We start from the raw sequence: 18,611 nt of genomic DNA, 5'->3' as shown, positions 1-18,611 counted from the left end.
CAGCCGACGACAAACCTGGGTTTCCTCCATAATCTGCAGGCGCTCCGGCCCATGTGACTTCATCACGTTTGATTATGGGAATGTAAATCCTTTATGTAAGAGGGGGGGCTGCAGTTTACTCTGCGCCGCTGTTACATAAGGGGATTACAGACTCATACAACAGACAGCGAGGAGAGAGCGCTGGGCCACAGGAAACACTCACACAGACGAGAAATAAAACACTCTCACACAGACGAGAAATAAAACACTCTCACACAGACGAGAAATAAAACACTCTCACACAGACGAGAAATAAAACACTCTCACACAGACGAGAAATAAAACACATATAACAGACAGCGAGGAGAGAGCGAGCGAACCAGGTTAATAGGGCTGAAACAACTAATCGATTAATCGACAACTAATCGATTACTAAAATAGTTGTCAACTATTTCAGTAATCCATTAATCGTTTTCTAGTGAACACAGACTAAAATAGAGCAAAAATGACCTGACAATTATGTATTTTGGATGAAAACCTACTTTGTTTTTAAAGTGAGGGTTTGTACATTGTAAATTTCATAAATATCTGTCTTTGCCTCGTCCAATCAGAAAGCAGAATTAGCACAAAGAGCCTCCTACAAATGTTTACTTTAAGTTTCCTCCATCAGTATGTCCTCAAGCGCCGCCACCTTAGCTTTATGTAGTTAAAAAAATTGAAAAAATACAATTTCCACCTTTCACAGCCAAGCAACTAATCGATTAATCGTGAAAATAATCGGTAGATAAATCGATTATCAAAATAATCGTTAGCTGCAGCCCTAGAGGTAAGGTTCATCTATATCCAGATGTACCAGACACCCAGCGGAGGTGCAGCACAAACACCACCCCTCCATCTCCGGGCACCCAGAGGACAGTGCCCACACAGCCACAGCCGACCACCGCTCCCGGGCAGAGGGCTCCCTCAGAGGAAACACTGGGAATTCTAATAATTGCTCCGGGAGTGTGGGGTCTGGGCCCTCGTGTTGCCCTGTGGGGGGTGCTCCGGGAGTGTGGGGTCTGGGGCCCTCGTGGTGCCCTGTGGGGGTGCTCCGGGAGTGTGGGGTCTGGGGCCCTCGTGGTGCCCTGTGGGGGTGCTCCGGGAGTATGGGGTCTGGGCCCTCGTGTTGCCCTGTGGGGGGTGCTCCGGGAGTATGGGGTCCGGGGCCCTCGTGGTGCCCTGTGGGGGGTGCTCCGGGAGTATGGGGTCCGGGGCCCTCGTGGTGCCCTGTGGGGGGTGCTCCGGGAGTATGGGGTCTGGGCCCTCGTGGTGCCCTGTGGGGGGTGCTCCAGGAGTATGGGGTCTGGGCCCTCGTGTTGCCCTGTGGGGGGTGCTCCGGGAGTATGGGGTCCGGGGCCCTCGTGGTTCATTGCCGGCAGTAAGTCAGACCTGTTCCCGGTGCGTGTTGGTCTCCGCCAGGGCTGCCCTTTGTCACCGGTTCTGTTCATTACTTTTATGGACAGAATTTCTCGGCGCAGCCAGGGGCCGGAGGGTGTCCGGTTTGGGAGCCTCAGGATCTCATCTCTGCTGTTTGCGATGATGTTGTTCTGTTGGACCTTCAGCTGCCCTGGGGCGGTTTGCAGCCGAGTGTGTAGCGGCCGGGATGAGGATCAGACTGTCAAACCACTGGCAGCTACAAAAGTGAATGCGCTGGTTTAAGCTCATTAAAGCGAAGATCATTTACACGCAGGACAATCTCTGCCTGAGACAGAAGCAAAGTGAGCAGCAGAGGAGGAGGCGATGATGAGGCGCAGACGCTTCTCCTCTCGCTCCTCAGATCAGAATGAGGAAAACTCCTGTTGTAAATCGGAGTCACCGTCAGTCTGAGGCACTGGCTCCAGAAAGAGCAAATAAATTATATCTGGATCAAACTTTGGTTTCGGTTCATGCTGGAGGCGCTGCTGTTGTAGTGAGGCTGCGCCCCCGCCTTTACGCACTCGGGTCCAAAGCAGCTCCTGAGGTTCGGTTTCAGAGTGGACACATTTAGGTTCAGAACCAGCTCATCCACGTCTGAACTAGAGGCTCCTCCCCCTGTAGAAGCGCGAGTTTACAACATTCATTTGCGCAGAATTCAATGTGTAAAAAAAAAAAAAGCTAAAATTTGACCTCAACGGTAGATACGGCCATGTTCAGAGCATACCTGGTCACTTCACTACAGTGACTTTATGAAGTGTTTTATCATTCAGTACCTTTACTTGAGTAATATTACAATAAAGTATCTGTTTCTTACTTGAGTAAAACAACAGTAACTCGTGACACTGTGAGTGAATCTTTCTGACCTTTTCTTACTTTGTTTTACTTTGTCTGAAGAGAACAGGTAACATTAGTTTGTTTGTCGGGACACATGCAGGTCAACACGCCAGATTAAGGCCATGGGCTCATCTCATCCGGCCCTATTGTACATGTTTTAGTGGCTAGAGAGGGAAGAGGCAGAGCTGTGGAGTTTCTCACAGACGGAGCAGCTGGACTGAGGTCAGAGGTAGAAGTTTATCTGCAGAGGTCAGAGGCACCGCCCAGTCATCCATCACCGGCCAATCAGGAGCCGTGACAGCCGGGGGGGCGTGGCCTGTTCCCCGCTGCCCTCTGAACCCTCAGTGACCTTTCACACAGAGGTCAAGGAGGAGACGGGACGCGGGTTAGGTTGAAGTTTTCCCACAGTTAAAGAGTTAAAGAGAACGACACGTTTATATACAATATGAACTTCATATTGTTTAAAAAACTTCTGTCACATTAACAAAGGGCCGTGTACAGGGCTGCAGAACTTTACAAAACTAAAACATGTCGCATCAAACCAGAAAACAGAACATGTGAGGAACATCAGAACATCAGGCTCATCTGCAAATGTTAGTCATAAATGATGAGCAAGAATAAATGGTAAATGATAATAAATGTGGGGGAAAAATTAGAGGAGTTTGTAGGAAAAAAGTGAATAATGGAATAATGTGTGCAGAATGGGAAAAGTGGAGCAAACATTCGGACAAAATGGGGAAAAATAAATCATTTCTTTTGATTTGAAATAAATCACTTGTTTAATGCAGTCCCTGGACCAGCAGCATCTCTATATATGTTTGACACCTGCTTTCTGTGTCAGTAGAATGTGCTGTTTTTCTTTATTCATTATGAAAACTTCATCCGACTGGCATGTTTTTTTACTGTCGGGAGAAGCTGCAGCTGCTTAGTGTGGACTGAAGGAACCGTAACCATGGGGGAAATGCTGTTCCCTAAGATGAATGTGAAGATAAATCTAACAGAGTTTCCATTGTTAATACTGACTGTCTGTGGTTCTAAACAGGCTTTGGCAATGACATCAAAAACAAAAACTCACAGCAACAACAAAAAGAACTATGAACGTGTTCATTTTTGGAACTATGAACGAACTAGTTCATTTTGAAATGTGTGACCTGAAAGAGGCGAGATGCAAGTTCACTATTTAATACTCACTACTGCCACCTCAGGTCACACGTGTAACTGCACCTTCTATGTTAACCCCTTAACTCCCACCTGAACCGAGCACATTTTGTCCAGCTTGGCTTTACCTCAATCCAAAAGCTTCAGGAAAAAAGGTGGGAAAATAGCGACAGAACTGAGACGAAAACAAGGATGGAAATGTGACAAAAAATGACAAAAAAAGACAAAAAATCACACACAAAAAAGTGAGAAAACTTTGACGAAAAAGTGATGAAAAAATGACAAAAAAAATAATTTTAAAAAATGTGACAAAAATGTGACAAAAATGTGACAAAAAATGACAAAAAACAAACAAAAAATGACAAAAAATGATCAAAAAAATGACAAAAAACAAACAAAAAATGACAAAAAACAAACAAAAAATGACAAAAAACAAACAAAAAATGACAAAAAACAAACAAAAAATGTGACAAAAAATGACAAAAAATGATCAAAAAAATGATTTAAAAAAATGATAAAAAATGACAAAAAATGATCAAAAAAATTATTTAAAAAAATGACAAAAAATTTTAAAAAAAATGACAAAAAACACTCACACTTCTCTCTCTCTCCTCGGGAGTTAAGAGGTTAAACTCGTGCATGACGGCGCTTCAGACCCGGAGTGACACCTTTCTGAGTGACAGGATCTTAGAGGCAGCTGTGGTGAACAGGTCATTCTACACATGAGGACATGGAGGAACATGTTTTAAACTCTGTATAGTCCCGTGAGTTTTGAACTAGCTGATATAGAACAGTGTATATCATTATATCGCCCTCTCTGCTGATATAGAACAGTGTATATCATTATATCGCCCTCTCTGCTGATATAGAACAGTGTATATCATTATATCGCTCTCTCTGCTGATATAGAACAGTGTATATCATTATATCGCCCTCTCTGCTGATATAGAACAGTGTATATCATTATATCGCCCTCTCTGCTGATATAGAACAGTATATATCATTATATCGCCCTCTCTGCTGATATAGAACAGTGTATATCATTATATCGCCCTCTCTGCTGATATAGAACAGTGTATATCATTATATCGCTCTCTCTGCTGATATAGAACAGTGTATATCATTATATCGCCCTCTCTGCTGATATAGAACAGTGTATATCATTATATCGCCCTCTCTGCTGATATAGAACAGTGTATATCATTATATCGCCCTCTCTGCTGATATAGAACAGTGTATATCATTATATCGCCCTCTCTGCTGATATAGAACAGTGTATATCATTATATCGCTCTCTCTGCTGATATAGAACAGTGTATATCATTATATCGCCCTCTCTGCTGATATAGAACAGTGTATATCATTATATCGCCCTCTCTGCTGATATAGAACAGTGTATATCATTATATCGCCCTCTCTGCTGATATAGAACAGTGTATATCATTATATCGCCCTCTCTGCTGATATAGAACAGTGTATATCATTATATCGCCCTCTCTGCTGATATAGAACAGTATATATCATTATATCGCCCTCTCTGCTGATATAGAACAGTGTATATCATTATATCGCCCTCTCTGCTGATATAGAACAGTGTATATCATTATATCGCTCTCTCTGCTGATATAGAACAGTGTATATCATTATATCGCCCTCTCTGCTGATATAGAACAGTGTATATCATTATATCGCCCTCTCTGCTGATATAGAACAGTGTATATCATTATATCGCTCTCTCTGCTGATATAGAACAGTGTATATCATTATATCGCCCTCTCTGCTGATATAGAACAGTGTATATCATTATATCGCCCTCTCTGCTGATATAGAACAGTGTATATCATTATATCGCTCTCTCTGCTGATATAGAACAGTGTATATCATTATATCGCTCTCTCTGCTGATATAGAACAGCGTATATCATTATATCGCCCTCTCTGCTGATATAGAACAGTGTATATCATTATATCGCTCTCTCTGCTGATATAGAACAGTGTATATCATTATATCGCTCTCTCTGCTGATATAGAACAGTGTATATCATTATATCGCCCTCTCTGCTGATATAGAACAGTGTATATCATTATATCGCCCTCTCTGCTGATATAGAACAGTGTATATCATTATATCGCCCTCTCTGCTGATATAGAACAGTGTATATCATTATATCGCCCTCTCTGCTGATATAGAACAGTATATATCATTATATCGCCCTCTCTGCTGATATAGAACAGTGTATATCATTATATCGCCCTCTCTGCTGATATAGAACAGTGTATATCATTATATCGCTCTCTCTGCTGATATAGAACAGTGTATATCATTATATCGCCCTCTCTGCTGATATAGAACAGTGTATATCATTATATCGCCCTCTCTGCTGATATAGAACAGTGTATATCATTATATCGCTCTCTCTGCTGATATAGAACAGTGTATATCATTATATCGCCCTCTCTGCTGATATAGAACAGTGTATATCATTATATCGCCCTCTCTGCTGATATAGAACAGTGTATATCATTATATCGCTCTCTCTGCTGATATAGAACAGTGTATATCATTATATCGCTCTCTCTGCTGATATAGAACAGCGTATATCATTATATCGCCCTCTCTGCTGATATAGAACAGTGTATATCATTATATCGCTCTCTCTGCTGATATAGAACAGTGTATATCATTATATCGCCCTCTCTGCTGATATAGAACAGTGTATATCATTATATCGCTCTCTGCTGATATAGAACAGTGTATATCATTATATCGCTCTCTCTGCTGATATAGAACAGTGTATATCATTATATCGCCCTCTCTGCTGATATAGAACAGTGTATATCATTATATCGCTCTCTCTGCTGATATAGAACAGTGTATATCATTATATCGCTCTCTCTGCTGATATAGAACAGTGTATATCATTATATCGCCCTCTCTGCTGATATAGAACAGTGTATATAATTATATCGCTCTCTCTGCTGATATAGAACAGTGTATATCATTATATCGCTCTCTCTGCTGATATAGAACAGTGTATATCATTATATCGCCCTCTCTGCTGATATAGAACAGTGTATATCATTATATCGCCCTCTCTGCTGATATAGAACAGTGTATATCATTATATCGCTCTCTCTGCTGATATAGAACAGTGTATATCATTATATCGCTCTCTCTGCTGATATAGAACAGTGTATATCATTATATCGCCCTCTCTGCTGATATAGAACAGTGTATATCATTATATCGCTCTCTCTGCTGATATCGAACAGTGTATATCATTATATCGCCCTCTCTGCTGATATAGAACAGTGTATATCATTATATCGCTCTCTCTGCTGATATAGAACAGTGTATATCATTATATCGCCCTCTCTGCTGATATAGAACAGTGTATATCATTATATCGCCCTCTCTGCTGATATAGAACAGTGTATATCATTATATCGCCCTCTCTGCTGATATAGAACAGTGTATATCATTATATCGCTCTCTCTGCTGATATAGAACAGTGTATATCATTATATCGCCCTCTCTGCTGATATAGAACAGTGTATATCATTATATCGCCCTCTCTGCTGATATAGAACAGTGTATATCATTATATCGCTCTCTCTGCTGATATCGAACAGTGTATATCATTATATCGCCCTCTCTGCTGATATAGAACAGTGTATATCATTATATCGCTCTCTCTGCTGATATAGAACAGTGTATATCATTATATCGCCCTCTCTGCTGATATAGAACAGTGTATATCATTATATCGCTCTCTCTGCTGATATAGAACAGTGTATATCATTATATCGCTCTCTCTGCTGATATAGAACAGTGTATATCATTATATCGCTCTCTCTGCTGATATAGAACAGTGTATATCATTATATCGCCCTCTCTGCTGATATAGAACAGTGTATATCATTATATCGCTCTCTCTGCTGATATAGAACAGTGTATATCATTATATCGCTCTCTCTGCTGATATAGAACAGTGTATATCATTATATCGCCCTCTCTGCTGATATAGAACAGTGTATATCATTATATCGCCCTCTCTGCTGGTATAGAACAGTGTATATCATTATATCGCTCTCTCTGCTGATATAGAACAGTGTATATCATTATATCGCTCTCTCTGCTGATATAGAACAGTGTATATCATTATATCGCTCTCTCTGCTGATATAGAACAGTGTATATCATTATATCGCTCTCTCTGCTGATATAGAACAGTGTATATCATTATATCGCTCTCTCTGCTGATATAGAACAGTGTATATCATTATATCGCTCTCTCTGCTGATATAGAACAGTGTATATCATTATATCGTTCTCTCTGCTGATATAGAACAGTGTATATCATTATATCGCTCTCTCTGCTGATATAGTACAGTGTATATCATTATATCGCCCTCTCTGCTGATATAGAACAGTGTATATCATTATATCGCCCTCTCTGCTGATATAGTACAGTGTATATCATTATATCGCCCTCTCTGCTGATATAGTACAGTGTATATCATTATATCGCTCTCTCTGCTGATATAGAACAGTGTATATCATTATATCGCTCTCTCTGCTGATATAGAACAGTGTATATCATTATATCGCCCTCTCTGCTGATATAGAACAGTGTATATCATTATATCGCTCTCTGCTGATATAGAACAGTGTATATCATTATATCGCCCTCTCTGCTGATATAGAACAGTGTATATCATTATATCGCTCTCTCTGCTGATATAGAACAGTGTATATCATTATATCGCCCTCTCTGCTGATATAGAACAGTGTATATCATTATATCGCCCTCTCTGCTGATATAGAACAGTGTATATCATTATATCGCCCTCTCTGCTGATATAGAACAGTGTATATCATTATATCGCCCTCTCTGCTGATATAGAACAGTGTATATCATTATATCGCTCTCTCTGCTGATATAGAACAGTGTATATCATTATATCGCCCTCTCTGCTGATATAGAACAGTGTATATCATTATATCGCTCTCTCTGCTGATATAGAACAGCGTATATCATTATATCGCCCTCTCTGCTGATATAGAACAGTGTATATCATTATATCGCCCTCTCTGCTGATATAGAACAGTGTATATCATTATATCGCCCTCTCTGCTGATATAGAACAGTGTATATCATTATATCGCTCTCTCTGCTGATATAGAACAGTGTATATCATTATATCGCCCTCTCTGCTGATATAGAACAGTGTATATCATTATATCGCCCTCTCTGCTGATATAGAACAGTGTATATCATTATATCGCTCTCTCTGCTGATATAGAACAGTGTATATCATTATATCGCTCTCTCTGCTGATATAGAACAGTGTATATCATTATATCGCTCTCTCTGCTGATATAGAACAGTGTATATCATTATATCGCCCTCTCTGCTGATATAGAACAGTGTATATCATTATATCGCCCTCTCTGCTGATATAGAACAGTGTATATCATTATATCGCCCTCTCTGCTGATATAGAACAGTGTATATCATTATATCGCTCTCTCTGCTGATATAGAACAGTGTATATCATGATATCGCCCTCTCTGCTGATATAGAACAGTGTATATCATTATATCGCCCTCTCTGCTGATATAGAACAGTGTATATCATTATATCGCTCTCTCTGCTGATATAGAACAGTGTATATCATTATATCGCTCTCTCTGCTGATATAGAACAGTGTATATCATTATATCGCTCTCTCTGCTGATATAGAACAGTGTATATCATTATATCGCCCTCTCTGCTGATATAGAACAGTGTATATAATTATATCGCTCTCTCTGCTGATATAGAACAGTGTATATCATTATATCGCTCTCTCTGCTGATATAGAACAGTGTATATCATTATATCGCCCTCTCTGCTGATATAGAACAGTGTATATCATTATATCGCTCTCTCTGCTGATATAGAACAGTGTATATCATTATATCGCCCTCTCTGCTGATATAGAACAGTGTATATCATTATATCGCCCTCTCTGCTGATATAGAACAGTGTATATCATTATATCGCTCTCTCTGCTGATATAGAACAGTGTATATCATTATATCGCTCTCTCTGCTGATATAGAACAGTGTATATCATTATATCGCTCTCTCTGCTGATATAGAACAGTGTATATCATTATATCGCTCTCTCTGCTGATATAGAACAGTGTATATCATTATATCGCTCTCTCTGCTGATATAGAACAGTGTATATCATTATATCGCCCTCTCTGCTGATATAGAACAGCGTATATCATTATATCGCCCTCTCTGCTGATATAGAACAGCGTATATCATTATATCGCCCTCTCTGCTGATATAGAACAGTGTATATCATTATATCGCTCTCTCTGCTGATATAGAACAGTGTATATCATTATATCGCTCTCTCTGCTGATATAGAACAGTGTATATCATTATATCGCCCTCTCTGCTGATATAGAACAGTGTATATCATTATATCGCTCTCTGCTGATATAGAACAGTGTATATCATTATATCGCTCTCTCTGCTGATATAGAACAGTGTATATCATTATATCGCCCTCTCTGCTGATATAGAACAGCGTATATCATTATATCGCCCTCTCTGCTGATATAGAACAGCGTATATCATTATATCGCCCTCTCTGCTGATATAGAACAGTGTATATCATTATATCGCTCTCTCTGCTGATATAGAACAGTGTATATCATTATATCGCTCTCTCTGCTGATATAGAACAGTGTATATGGATGTGTTCATTTCCATGTCACTTTGAATGAAATAAGGGAACAGATATAGAGCTGTTTGAGCCACTCTGACAGAGGGAGACACTGGTGATGTAGAAAACAATCCTAAACATGATGGCCCAGTTCAGCTTCACCCAAATCTAAAAGCTCCTGGACTGGAGAGCAACAGAGTAACACCTCATTTGAAAGCTAAGGCAGATTTCCTTCATTGCAACATTTGGATATTGTTCTGCAAAGACACAGAGACAAAGAGGTCGGAGAGATTAACCTAACCAGATTAACTCGAGGGTTAGCCGTGTTTTCAGTTAATCCCAGTCGGGGACGAACATTTATATCTCCACATAAATGTGTGGTCGATTCAGTTTTTAAATGGCTTTAAAAACAAGCTTGGTTTTTAACACTGACACCATTTCTGATCCCTGCTGTAGACTCTGTATGTGTCGAGCAGGACCAGGAAACAGAGCCATAATGTGTGGAAGATCTGCACATTTACAACACCGGGTTCCTCTGCAATGTCAAGACACGAGGGGGGAGAAAAAAAAAATAGGGGAACATTTTGGGCAAATTTCGGAAAAATATTGAAAATTTAGGGGAAAAACATTAGTGTTACAAAATGAAAAAAATAAGGGGGCAAAAATTAGAAAACAATTGTGAGAAATGGGTCAAACACTGGACAAAACACAAAACTTGGATCTAAAGTAGTTCTACCAGTAGAACCTAAACGTATTTTCCGATTCCAGGCTGGTATAGATACAGACGGCATCTCTGGAATCGCCCATATATGGTCATTTTTGAAAACAGTTAAGGGGGAAAACAATTTTGAAAAAATCTAAACTTTGTCTAATTATTCAAAAACTACTTTAACAAATGCTGAATTATGAATATAGTTTCTACTAAATAAAGAAACAAAGACATGGGGGGGAGCAAAGTGGTTCAACAGCCCATAAATACATGAATAACGGAGAATGCTAACTTCATGCTACATGTTAGCATCGGGCTAATGCTAACGGTTAGCTAGCGCTTGCTACAACTGCCGTTTTTTCACTTCTACTGAACAATCTGCTGTGAGAAAACATCCATATGGGCCCGATTTACACTTGACTATATTTATGTGATAAATAAGTTCATATTCCACCAGAAAATGGCTAAAAAGAGGGACAATTGTGTTTCTCTAAAGATTCTATTTTCCCCCTCGGCGAAGCCACGCCCCCTTCTATGACGAGATGCCGTCTGTATCTATGGTTTACCTGCTGCCATGGCAACCAAGAGCACGCGGTTACGCACACGCGCAGAAGAGACTGAGGCCTTTTCTTTTCTTCGAGCCTTTTCTCTCACACAGATGAACAACGAAACCTCTTTGCCCCCGCCTGAACGGAGCACATTCACTCCACTTCACCCCAAAAAAAGATCAAAGCCGAGACAAAAACAAGGATGAAAACGCAACAAAAAAGTGAAGAAAAAAAAAATGAAAGTGCAGCAAAAAAAGGTCAAAAGTGACGATGACAACACGGCTCCAAGGCAGCGGTTTTGCAGGACTTAGCTTTCAAATGAGGCGTCACTCTGTAGGCTGCAAACTCCGGTCCAGAAGCTTTTAGATTTGGGTAAAGCCAGGAGAAAACATGCTCGGCTCGGGCGGCAGTTCAGAAGGTAATAAACAAACTTCTACAAAGAAAAAAATAGGGCAAAAATGCAAATAAAAAACGTATTATTTGTTGTTATCTTGTGTAAAGGCAAGTTTAGTCGGAGCGTTTGTGTTTGTGATCGATCATGAGACTGACCCGAGAGAAGACGAGACGCTCGCGCTGATGGGAGGAGTTATTTTGAGGCGTGGGACTGACCTGCACACGGAGCAGCTGGACGTGCTTTGAAGACGCGATGGAGACTTTATTAAAACCCTGGAGGGTCACACGACATTTGTTTCCCTGTTTCCAAATATGGTCACAGGAGGTTTGAAAAGTGGCTAAATCTGTGTCAAAGTTCCCCGGCCTCTGTCGGAGACTGTTATTCCTCAGGAAAACTGTTCAGTCAGTCAACCTTCTCTGGTAAAGTTTCAACAGAATGGAACTAGGGATACACCGATACACGAGGTAGCGGCTAGTTAGCAACATTAGCAACATTAGCAACATTAGCCTGCATGTTGTAAGCACTGCAGACTCCACGCTGCAGCACAACATGTAGCTCTGGTTAAATCCACACAGACTGATTTAGACAGAGTCGTCTGTAATAAAGTCAGCTCTATGTGGATTATTGGATTTACACTGAACTATTCTCCAGTTTGGTGTTATTGTCTCTCCTCAGTGGAGCTGCTCCTGTAGGACACACGGCAGGTGGGATCGGCCTCTGTATTGGGACCTCATTAATGAGTATGAGCATGTGGTATCGGCCCGATACCCGATATTGGTATCGGTGCATCCCTAAATTGAACAACATCCCAACACCAATCAGAGAAATCAATAGTTATAATGTGTTCCGCTCATTATTGGAACTTTGCTCCTGAGCTTCAAACCTGCTAACACTGAACGTCCTGCATGTTCTTCTCTAATCTCATCACTGACAGAAACCCAGGCCATCACTGACAGAGACCCAGGCCATCACTGACAGAGACCCAGGCCATCACTGACAGAGACCCAGGCCATCACTGACAGAGACCCAGGCCATCACTGACAGAGACCCAGGCCATCACTGACAGAGACCCAGGCCATCACTGACAGAGACCCAGGCCATCACTGACAGAGACCCAGGCCATCACTGACCCGGGTGATTTAATCCAAGAACTTCATCAAACATGACGATACCGGACACATGTGAGTCGTGTTCTTCACATGTGAGTCGTGTTCTTCACATGTGAGTCGTGTTCTTCACATGTGAGTCGTGTTCTTCACATGTGAGTCGTGTTCTTCACATGTGAGTCGTGTTCTTCAGGTGTGTCAGGTCTAATAACATGAAAGAAAAGCACCATGAGACCAGAGGGAAATGATACAAGAATTCTGGAAAATTAGGAATTTGGGAACAAAAAAATCCTCAAAACTGTGATAATGAAGTAAAGTAATGATGTAAAGTAGTTTCCTGGATGTGTGAGACGTCTGTGGTGAAGCTCAGTGTCCTTCAGGAGAAACTAAATCTAAATAACTCTGTGTTCCTCACTTACTGTGGAGCCAGAAACACCCAGGCCATCAGAGATGTCAGAGACAGAGACCCAGACCATCAGAGATGTCAGAGACAGAGACCCAGGCCATCAGAGATGTCAGAGACACAGACCCAGACCATCAGAGATGTCAGAGACAGAGACCCAGGCCATCAGAGATGTTAGAGACAGAGACCCAGGCCATCAGAGATGTCAGAGACAGAGACCAAGGCCATCAGAGATGTTAGAGACAGAGACCCAGGCCATCAGAGATGTCAGAGACAGAGACCCAGGCCATCAGAGATGTTAGAGACAGAGACCCAGGCCATCAGAGATGTCAGAGACAGAGACCCAGGCCATCAGAGATGTCAGAGACAGAGACCCAGACCATCAGAGATGTCAGAGACAGAGACCCAGACCATCAGAGATGTCCCAGACAGAGACCCAGGCCATCAGAGATGTTAGAGACAGAGACCCAGGCCATCAGAGATGTTAGAGACACACACCCAGGCCATCAGAGATGTCAGAGACTGAGACCCAGGCCATCAGAGATGTCAGAGACACAGACCCAGGCCATCAGAGATGTCAGAGACACAGACCCAGGCCATCAGAGATGTTAGAGACAGAGACCCAGGCCATCAGAGATGTCAGAGACAGAGACCCAGGCCATCAGAGATGTCAGAGACAGAGACCCAGGCCATCAGAGATGTCAGAGACACAGACCCAGACCATCAGAGATGTTAGAGACAGAGACCCAGGCCATCAGAGATGTTAGAGACAGAGACCCAGGCCATCAGAGATGTCAGAGACAGAGACCCAGGCCATCAGAGATGTCAGAGACACAGACCCAGGCCATCAGAGATGTTAGAGACAGAGACCCAGGCCATCAGAGATGTTAGAGACAGAGACCCAGGCCATCAGAGATGTCAGAGACAGAGACCCAGGCCATCAGAGATGTCAGAGACAGAGACCCAGGCCATCAGAGATGTTAGAGACAGAGACCCAGGCCATCAGAGATGTCCCAGACAGAGACCCAGGCTATCAGAGATGTCAGAGACAGAGACCCAGACCATCAGAGATGTCAGAGACTGAGACCCAGGCCATCAGAGATGTCAGAGACTGAGACCCAGACCATCAGAGATGTCAGAGACAGAGACCCAGGCCATCAGAGATGTCAGAGACAGAGACCCAGGCCATCAGAGATGTCAGAGACAGAGACCCAGGCCATCAGAGATGTCAGAGACACAGACCCAGACCATCAGAGATGTTAGAGACAGAGACCCAGGCCATCAGAGATGTTAGAGACAGAGACCCAGGCCATCAGAGATGTCAGAGACAGAGACCCAGGCCATCAGAGATGTCAGAGACACAGACCCAGGCCATCAGAGATGTTAGAGACAGAGACCCAGGCCATCAGAGATGTTAGAGACAGAGACCCAGGCCATCAGAGATGTCAGAGACAGAGACCCAGGCCATCAGAGATGTCAGAGACAGAGACCCAGACCATCAGAGATGTCCCAGACAGAGACTCAGGCCATCAGAGATGTCAGAGACAGAGACCCAGACCATCAGAGATGTCAGAGACTGAGACCCAGGCCATCAGAGATGTCAGAGACTGAGACCCAGACCATCAGAGATGTTAGAGACAGAGACCCAGGCCATCAGAGATGTCAGAGACAGAGACCCAGACCATCAGAGATGTCAGAGACAGAGACCCAGGCCATCAGAGATGTCAGAGACTGAGACCCAGACCATCAGAGATGTCAGAGACAGAGACCCAGGCCATCAGAGATGTCAGAGACTGAGACCCAGACCATCAGAGATGTCAGAGACAGAGACCCAGGCCATCAGAGATGTCAGAGACAGAGACCCAGACCATCAGAGATGTTAGAGACAGAGACCCAGGCCATCAGAGATGTCAGAGACACAGACCCAGACCATCAGAGATGTCAGAGACAGAGACCCAGGCCATCAGAGATGTCAGAGACAGAGACCCAGGCCATCAGAGATGTTAGAGACAGAGACCCAGACCATCAGAGATGTCAGAGACACAGACCCAGACCATCAGAGATGTCAGAGACAGAGACCCAGACCATCAGAGATGTCAGAGACAGAGACCCAGGCCATCAGAGATGTTAGAGACAGAGACCCAGGCCATCAGAGATGTTAGAGACAGAGACCCAGGCCATCAGAGATGTCAGAGACAGAGACCCAGGCCATCAGAGATGTTAGAGACAGAGACCCAGGCCATCAGAGATGTCAGAGACACAGACCCAGGCCATCAGAGATGTCAGAGACAGAGACCCAGGCCATCAGAGATGTCAGAGACAGAGACCCAGGCCATCAGAGATGTCAGAGACACAGACCCAGGCCATCAGAGATGTCAGAGACAGAGACCCAGGCCATCAGAGATGTTAGAGACAGAGACCCAGGCCATCAGAGATGTCAGAGACAGAGACCCAGGCCATCAGAGATGTCAGAGACACAGACCCAGGCCATCAGAGATGTCAGAGACACAGACCCAGACCATCAGAGATGTCAGAGACACAGACCCAGGCCATCAGAGATGTCAGAGACAGAGACCCAGGCCATCAGAGATGTCAGAGACAGAGACCCAGACCATCAGAGATGTCAGAGACACAGACCCAGACCATCAGAGATGTTAGAGACTGAGACCCAGGCCATCAGAGATGTCAGAGACAGAGACCCAGGCCATCAGAGATGTCAGAGACAGAGACCCAGGACACCCAGATAAACACAGCATGATGAAAAGCACATACAACAACCTGGCAATAATGTTCTAGGGTTAAACCCCTGAGTTCATGTGGAGTTTATCTGCTGTCCGCCATCATTACCCAGCATGCACCTGGTGTCAGAATGCAGAGTATTTCTATGTATGTCCTGGCTGAGTTCTACGCTGAAGAAATGAGCCCAAAGCAGGAGAGAGAGTGTTGCTTTGGATCAACTTCATATTCAAATGTGAATCTGCTTTCACTTCTCTGAACATTTAACTCCTGTCACAGATGTTTACTCTTAAACATCAGCATCAGTCCACATGTCCACATGTCCACTGACTCTATAACGCTACAAGTGTTACTGTATGTATCCACCATTGTTTAACCTCTTAACCCCCGCCTGACCCGAACACTTTCTCTCCAGTTCGGCTTTAACCCAATCTGAAAACTGAAAACGAGGATGAAAACGCACGTAAAAGTGCCCTCCTGTGTTACAGACAGTCCAGGAGCACAGTAACAGACAGTCCAGGAGCACAGTAACAGACAGTCCAGGAGCACAGTAACGGACTGTCCAGCTGCAGTCTGCAGGGATTGTTGCTCATTGTTTTGGTCACGTGGCTCCCGCTGTGTCCGGGTTCGCGCATCAGAAGAGATCACGCGTGATAGAAACAAAGAGCTGAAAGTCCTAATGTTCCTTCGTCTTTACCTTCGAGCTCGTGCGGCTGCAGGCCGGTCCCGGGGTCCAGTCCGCAGGTCACAAAGTAATGCGCGAGGCCGCTCATGGTCACAAGCACCGGAGCATAATCCAGGAGAGGAGAGTCTGAGCCCGGGGGAGCGAGGGGAGAAGCCGCTCCTGCTCCGGGACAGTTCAGTGTGTGGAGAGAGAACGGCGCGTGCAGCTCCCACACAGGCTGAGGCTCCGCCCACTGCCAGGGCCGGTTCATACGGGGTGTTCACGCGGTGGGGGCCCCGGGGATTTTCTAATAATAGAGCTTAACAGTTTTAACGCTCCTGGTCACGTGCCTGAGTCCGAACGTAAAATCCCCATTTAGGTTTTTCATCGATTTTGCGAAAAATTCAAATATGAAGATTTTTTTTTTAAATTGTAGATTAACTTTTTTTAAACGTTTTCCACATATTTATATTAATCCACGTACGTTAAACTAAAGAAGTTTAAAAAAAATCTAAATGTTTAACTATTTTATGTCCAATTGTCAGACAGACAACACTTTTTAAATCCCTTTGGGTCAAAGATCAGCAACAACTTTTGTGTAAAGTTGAGTTTTTATGTTTTCCCCAAAGACTTCAATTAGAAACTCCCTTTTTTGTAAATATCAAAGCGGCAAATGCGTCATTTTGATCAAACATAAAACAGATGTTGCGTAACAGGACAGTAGCACCCTCTACTGGTCAAATACCGTCAACACAACTACCAAGTTTTCATTGGAGATTTCTGACCAATGGCCTCTTTCATTAACTCTAACCGTTGTGTAAAATCTTCATTCATCTCTGTTTCAGTGAAATTACAAAACTATATTAACCCAAAGAGACGAGGATGAAAAAGCACCAAATCAGAGACAAAAACGGTTCCAAAAGACGCCATAGGTTATTTTCTATAAGGGGAAAGAACATTGATCTCTGAACTTGGTCAGATCAGGAAAAAAGTGAAAAACGTCCCAAACACGACACATTTCCTCAGTTCATTTAAGCCAATGCCTTCAAAGTAAGTTTTAGTCTTTAACATAATTCACTTTTACAATATTTACACAATAAATAAGACTATATTTATGGTATTTAGCAACAGTAAAGTAAATCAACCTGTCAAAATTACAATGTTCAGTTATAGCAGGTCAATGACAATACATTCTTGGGTGTAATTATTGATAATAAACTACATTGGCAACACCATGTTACATCCACAATGAATCTGACATTAAGCTAAACACATGTCCTAGGTCCTTGCATCTCTTATATAAACACATGCTATGTCCTAAGTCCTTACATCTCTTATATAAACACATGCTATGTCCTAGGTCCTTACATCTCTTATATAAACACATGCTATGTCCTAGGTCCTTGCATCTCTTATATAAACACATGCTAGGTCCTTACATCTCTTATATAAACACATGCTATGTCCTGGGTCCTTACATCTCTTATATAAACACATGCTATGTCCTGGGTCCTTACATCTCTTATATAAACACATACTATGTCCTAGGTCCTTTAATCTCTTATATAAACACATGCTATGTCCTAGGTCCTTGAATCTCTTATATAAACACATGCTATGTCCTAGGTCCTTACATCTCTTATATAAACACATGCTATGTCCTAGGTCCTTGCATCTCTTATATAAACACATGCTATGTCCTAGGTCCTTGAATCTCTTATACAGACACATGCTATGTCCTAGGTCCTTGCATCTCTTATATAAACACATGCTATGTCCTAGGTCCTTACATCTCTTATATAAACACATGCTATGTCCTAGGTCCTTACATCTCTTATATAAACACATGCTATGTCCTAGGTCCTTGAATCTCTTATACAAACACATGCTATGTCCTAG

At 42.6% G+C, this 18,611-nt stretch overlaps 1 protein-coding gene across 1 annotated transcript in view; it reads right to left on the bottom strand.

Moving 5' to 3' along the window:
* Nucleotides 1-16,983, bottom strand: part of LOC306959956 (DENN domain-containing protein 5B-like) — a gene marked incomplete at its 5' end in the record, with an annotated part of 67,868 nt that extends 50,885 nt beyond the window's left edge. The window contains one exon of the mRNA XM_079552214.1: nt 16,746-16,983. Coding sequence (XP_079408340.1) covers nt 16,746-16,983 — 238 coding nt within the window. The remainder of the gene's footprint in view (nt 1-16,745) is intronic.
* Between the last annotated feature and the right edge of the window lie 1,628 nt (nt 16,984-18,611).

Source organism: Gobius niger, assembly GCF_951799975.1.
Source record: "Gobius niger genome assembly, chromosome: 2".
Lineage (NCBI taxonomy): Eukaryota > Metazoa > Chordata > Actinopteri > Gobiiformes > Gobiidae > Gobius > Gobius niger.
Note: the sequence above shows the minus strand (reverse complement) of the source record. Positions and strands in the feature narration are given on the sequence as shown.